General features: G+C 60.2%; 1 protein-coding gene across 1 annotated transcript; it reads right to left on the minus strand.

Annotated features, from left to right (window-relative positions):
- Window positions 1-89: 89 nt before the first annotated feature.
- Window positions 90-1,757, minus strand: LOC103582989 (hepatocyte growth factor-regulated tyrosine kinase substrate-like). Its single transcript, XM_008564426.1, has 4 exons — window positions 1,611-1,757; window positions 1,413-1,532; window positions 1,103-1,189; window positions 90-704 (listed from the first exon to the last, which is right to left on the minus strand). Exons 1-4 carry the CDS (start codon window positions 1,728-1,730, stop codon window positions 594-596), a joined length of 438 nt encoding a protein of 145 aa, XP_008562648.1. The 5' UTR covers window positions 1,731-1,757; the 3' UTR covers window positions 90-593.
- Window positions 1,758-1,843: the final 86 nt, after the last annotated feature.

The following is a 1,843-nucleotide window of genomic DNA, read 5'->3' on the forward strand; positions in this document are numbered from 1 at the left end:
CGGATGGAGACGGCCCAACTGCAGCGAGCTAGGCCGGTGGAGGGGCCGCATCCTCAGCTGCTCCCTCGCCCCCTCTGAACACACACTGATACCTTTTGAATTGCATTTTATTATCGGCGGGGGAGAGATGACGGATGAGAAGCAGAGAAGCTAGAGACGCCTGAAGCCTCCACCCTCAGCTCTAGAGAGGACCCTGCAGGGGGAGCCTGGGGAGCCGTGCCTGGACACCATAGTGCGATGGCAGGGCACAGGCTGTGACGGGGCCGAGGGTCCCCACTCCAGCCACCCTTCCCAAGACTTGACACAAGGGGCTGGGGGCTTCCCCTGGAAGCTCTTTCCCTCCCACCCTTCCTCCCCAAGGCCCAGCCCTGGGGAAAGAAGTCAGGGACCACAGCAGGGAGCGTAGGAGCCAGCGGGCTGAGGACAGAAAGGGAGGAAGGCTCAGAGAGAAGGCCACCCCCTACTCGCACAGAGAAGGAACACTACAGGGCAGTGAGAGGGAGGCAGAGGGAGGGATGCCAGCTAATTAAGAGATGGAGGCGGTTTTGGATGAACTGTAGTGTTACTCTGGACGGTGAGCTTGCGGCTCGGGGTCAGTCAAACGAGATGAGCTGGGCTTCACTGCCCTGTGCTGTTGGCCCCTGCACGGGTGTCTGCTGGGCCACAGGGGGCTGCTGCTGGGGAGGGCCACCAGAGGGTGCCATCTGCGTGGGAGGAAAGCAGATCCAGGCCACTGGCCTTCCCTTCCCAGGCCTCAGTGTCCCTCTTCCCACCCACGAGGAAGGCTTTTGTCCAGAACACACTTCATCCCAGTGGAGCGTGCACACTCACAAGAGTTGGTAGTCAAGTGTCTGCTGAGGGGTGCTCCTGTGACCTTTGGCTTCTAGTATATCCGTGGGTTTTACCATCTACAGATGTGGATGTGTGTGTGTCTGCCTTTAAAACTCGTCTGTCCTAATTCTGTGTCCTGAGAAGCAGGCCCCAAGTATACATCTGTCTCCCAGGGGAGCTAGTGTACAGGATGGCCTACTGGGGTCGGGGACTCATGAGGCCCAAGGCTGCTCAGTGATGCCACTGGGAGGTAGGCCCAGGAATGGCTCACCTGCTGGTACATGGGCTGCTGTCCCGCGAGGTAGGGCTGCTGGGGTGGCAGAGATGCGTCTTGGCTGGGGAGAGTGGTCATGAGATTCTGTGGAGTAAAATGAAGCCCGATACTGAGAAAGCAGCTCTGTGATCAGACAGATGGGGGTTGGAGAGAGCAGAAGCAAACACCGGAAAAGCCCAGAGAGAAAGAAGGTGTAAGCCTGCCAGTGCCCACTGGCCTCACCAAAGGACCCTCGACCCTGTCAACTTCCTCCCCCCCCCTGCCCCCCCCCCCTGGGGCCCAGCAGTGCCTCATGTGGCCTCCTCACCTGCATGTTGTAAGGCTGGTAGCCCATGGAGACCGACTGGCTCCCCATGTAGCCCACGGTGCCAGACTGTGGAGGCTGGGGGATGGCCGGGAGGCTCTGTGGGGCCTGGGAGGCCACATTCTGTGGAGAGAAGGGGTGCCATGGGAGAAGGGGCTAGGGATGGCAGTGGGCAAGAGGGGCACAGCCTCACATGCCTACCTGGTAGCCTGGTGTGGGAGTGGGCTGGTAGGACGAGTACGCAGGGCTGGCAGTGGGCCCAGCCTGGGGGGCTGCCTGTGCCCCAGTGGCCCCCGCTGGGTACATGTAGGCGCTCACCATGCTGGGATCTGTGACAAACAAGACAGATGAGAGGGCTCAGCTAAGGGGTGGGGAATTGGGGGAGAGGGCGTCCTTGTCCGAGCTGTCTTTTTCATTGTGACTTTTTTTTTTTT

The sequence above is a fragment of the Galeopterus variegatus genome, unplaced genomic scaffold (assembly GCF_000696425.1).
Source record: "Galeopterus variegatus unplaced genomic scaffold, G_variegatus-3.0.2 Scaffold18875, whole genome shotgun sequence".
Lineage (NCBI taxonomy): Eukaryota > Metazoa > Chordata > Mammalia > Dermoptera > Cynocephalidae > Galeopterus > Galeopterus variegatus.